The 3,899-nt window shown below is 42.8% G+C and overlaps 1 protein-coding gene across 1 annotated transcript in view; it reads right to left on the bottom strand.

Annotated features, from left to right (window-relative positions):
• chst15 (carbohydrate sulfotransferase 15) overlaps positions 1 to 3,899 on the bottom strand; it is an 11,609-nt gene that overhangs the window by 2,024 nt on the left and 5,686 nt on the right. The window contains exons 3-7 of the mRNA XM_016468349.1: positions 3,584 to 3,682; positions 3,142 to 3,402; positions 1,586 to 1,925; positions 422 to 547; positions 150 to 337 (exon numbers count right to left, since the gene is read on the bottom strand). Of these exons, the coding sequence (XP_016323835.1) occupies positions 150 to 337; positions 422 to 547; positions 1,586 to 1,925; positions 3,142 to 3,402; positions 3,584 to 3,622 (954 nt within the window). The 5' untranslated portion in view covers positions 3,623 to 3,682. The remainder of the gene's footprint in view (positions 1 to 149; positions 338 to 421; positions 548 to 1,585; positions 1,926 to 3,141; positions 3,403 to 3,583; positions 3,683 to 3,899) is intronic.

Genomic DNA, 3,899 nt, shown 5'->3' with positions numbered 1-3,899 from the left:
TGGTTCAGGTGTGTTTAATTGGGGTTGGAGCTAAACTCTTCAGGACACTGGCCCTCCAGGACCCAGTTTGGACACCCTTGCCTTGGCAACTAACTGAAATAAAGATTGCGGTTTTTATATTTTACGTAATGATTTTTTCTATGGTTTTAGTTGGGGATAAGAACGCCGGTGACCTCTGACCTCTCCACAGGGTCTCTGAGGATGGCGATGAATCGTGCGTCTGGCTGCAGCGCGTGAATTAAGTCCTGGACGAGTGACGGAGGCTCCGCCCCTGTGCTGTTGCCATGGAGATACAGCCAGGCGTTGTTGTCCCACATAGTGGAAGCGCTGGCCTCACCTGTCAATCAATATATAGGGAAGGGTATCTAATTACTGTAAAGTGTATTATTTTGTAAACCCAACGCAGACGTGAGGACAGTACTGGTGATGTTGCTGCTGGAGTTTCCCAGAAGGCTTTGCTGTATCTGAAGGGCCACCGGATCAAACAGGTCCAGATAATGGTCCAGCGGGAAACGTGTGTGAGGACGTTCACCAGAGCGAACGATTCCTGCACATAAACACACGCAGCACAGAGGTTCGGTCACGTGACTGTGCCGTTCATCCAGCATATTTATGAGCATCAACAGGACAAAATACAAAAACACTCAAACAGACACCAAGACAAAGAATGCTGAGCACTGGACAATTATATGTGAGCCTGCAGCACAAAAGCAGTCTTAAGTCGCTGGGGTATATTTGTAGCAATAGCCAACAATACATTGTATGGGTCAAAATGATAGATTTTTCTTTTATGCCAAAAATCATTAGGATATTAAGTAAAGATCATGTTCCATGAAGATATTTTGTACATTTCCTACCGTAAATATATCAAAACTTAATTTTTGATTAGTAATATGCATTGCTAAGAACTTCATTTGAACAACTTTAAAGATGATTTTCTCAATATTTAGATTTTTTTGCACCCTCAGATTCCAGATTTTCAAATAGTTGAATCTCAGCCAAATATTGTGCTATCCTAACAAACCATACATCAATGGAGAGATTATTTATTCAGCTTCAGATGATGCATAAATCTCAATTTTGAAAAATTGACACTTAAGACTGGTTTTGTGCTCCAGGGTCACATATATACTTTACCCACAATTCATCTTGTTTATACAGTGCCAGTATATAGAGATATATAAATGTGTGTGAATGTTAGATTTGATCTGTGCTAACTTGAGCTTTGTAGTATATTTTCTAGACCTGGTATGAATCAAATCCAGTGACGTTTTATTGGTATCTCTGTTCATTATTATAAATATGGCAGATGAGTGCATTATAGGAGTGTCCTGATGAATCGCTCATATTCTCAGAGGATCACACTGTGCTCTGATGAGCGAGTTTATCTGTGTTTCAGTTCCCATCAGACTCCGTGAGGATCTGCAGACGCTTCTGGCAGGAACAAACAAACCACAAACCAAAGAACTGTTTGTTTTCACTGTTTTTAATCCAGTTCTGGTTTGTTTGTTTAGTTGGTAGTGAGAGTGAGATCAAAGCAGCTTCTCTGAGAGACACACAGAAACACTCACGCACACAAACCTACCGAACCTCTTCCTGGTCCACCAGTGCGGCTCTTTAGGCGGCGTGAGCCGGACGTCCGGATGAAGCCTCAGGCGCTCGTACAGGTCCGTCGTGCCACACTTGGGCTGGCCGATGATGTAGAAGTAGGGCAGACAGCGCAGCCGCTGCAGTTTCCCATCACGCCGTGTTAATCGCCGTCTGAACAAGCCGCTGAGCTGCTCAAAGATGAGCTGTATCTGTCTGAAGGAGCGACCGAACAGGTTTGATCCGTATGGATCCGCGCTCACGTCTCCATGCAGCTCCTCGAACCAGCAGGGGTTCTTAAGGTCCGGCAGAAAGCGCCGCGGAACCACAGAGAACATCTGCAGACACACAGAGAGAGAGAGAGGGTTACGGATCACAGCATGCTTTACTCTGACTCACTCAACACAGACGCTTCGTTCGGATCTCAACATCTCATAAACATGCCATACACTCGTGAAAATAAAGGTACTGATCGCCGAACGGTTTGAAATGGTTCTTCTATGGCATCGCTGCAACTTTTATTTTTGTGGGTTCACAGGTTTGGTTAGACACTGCTGGAAAGAGTTCAGACAGACGCAGACTGTGTAAACTAAAGCAATAAGCCCTGTGAAGCCGTGGTTTACAGTGAATTTATAACAGCTACGGGGCGTTGTTAGGTACGATGCGAATAGCTGTAGAGTCATTTACAACAGCTTCGAACGCGGCTCAGCCAATCAGAATCAAGCACCGGAACTATCCGCTTTATAAACTGTCACTGTTTAGCTCACAATCATCAGATTCTGACATCAGAAGCTCAAATACTGGCCTTCATCATTCAACAGCGTCTGAAATCCATCAATCACACTGACATCAGACCATCAGAGGGAATCTAAACACTTTCTGAAGAGCGCTGATCTCCAGATGCTCTCGGCGTCACTGGATTTAATGGACTTTCCTGGCAGAGCGTCCGGAAAGACACTTTTAGATGACACGAAAGAACTGTTTCCTGGCTTTTCCAGTCATGTTCCCATCACAGAGACGATGATGATGATTAAACATGCAGAATTCTAACCGAATCTGAATTTGTAGTTGTGAATCTGTAGAGCAGGAAAGACCTGCAATACTCTTTTGAGAAACTCGACGAACAGATACATGTATATTTATTAAAGAGCCATACAGGTATCTAGTGCGTAAACCATGGCTTTACAAATAAAATAAATCAAATAAAAAAGTTTTTTTTTCCAACCACAAAATGACTCTAATTTGCCTCTTTGCTTTGGAATTTAAAAACCCCTTTTCTCTATTTTAACCTTAAATACTACACTAATTGTAATATAAGTAATAGAAATATTTTATCAGCTGTTTGGACTCTCATTCTGACGGCACCCATTCACTGCAGAGCATCCATTGCTGAGACACTGATGCAATGCTACATTTCTACAAACCTGATGAAGAAACACACTCATCCTGATCTGGGATGAACTGAGGATGAGCACATTTACAGCTAATATTAATTTTTGGGTGAACTCCTCCTTTAATGTGTATTTTAAAGATTGCGATGACATCTGAACTCACGTGTTCCTCGAGGCCCATCAGCTCGCTGACGTCAGGAACCCGTCTGGCTCTGAACTTCACTTTAGTTGCGATGCTGCGCACCACGTCTCTGAGGGCGTCTTCACTCAGGTCCTCCTCCATCAGATACGGAGCGAAGAGCAGAGTCTTCCTCTCACTGGACAGCACGTAAGACGCCACGATGAAGACGAGGAGGAGGATGAAGCCGCAGACTTTCGAGCACCAGATGCATGATGCAGATCTGCGCTGTGTTTCATGATCAACCTTCAACACACACATTAACAAACATCATCACATCTAACCGCAGTGTTTTCTGCCAAAATAAAAGCTTGAGGGTTTAACTCTTGCAAGTGAAGAAATTAAAATATAAGTACTATAATTTTACTATAAAAATAAATGCATTTCCTTATTATGAAATATCTATTTTTCATGTACATGTGTTTACCTTCAGGTGGACAGCGCTGAACACAAACTCACTGATCATGACAGAAACAGAAACTCGGCCTCAGACCATCAGATCTTGAACAACGTCACAGGAAATGAACTGAGAAACACATAGACTGCTGTCAGTGAAATCAGGCTGTTACTCAGAAGAACAGATGAGCAAAAGAATATGACTGCATGTAATCAGGTTTAATAAATAATAAACAGATTCAATCCATCATGATATCAGAAACATATCCTGTACGAGTCCATCACTCCAGACAGAGACGCTTCACAGACACACACTGAGCGAAAGAAAAACCAGAACAAGCCGTTCT

The sequence above is a fragment of the Sinocyclocheilus anshuiensis genome, unplaced genomic scaffold (genome assembly GCF_001515605.1).
Source record: "Sinocyclocheilus anshuiensis isolate Anshui unplaced genomic scaffold, SAMN03320099.WGS_v1.1 scaffold652, whole genome shotgun sequence".
Taxonomy (NCBI): Eukaryota; Metazoa; Chordata; class Actinopteri; order Cypriniformes; family Cyprinidae; genus Sinocyclocheilus; species Sinocyclocheilus anshuiensis.
This window is presented reverse-complemented; position numbering and strand designations above follow the sequence as displayed.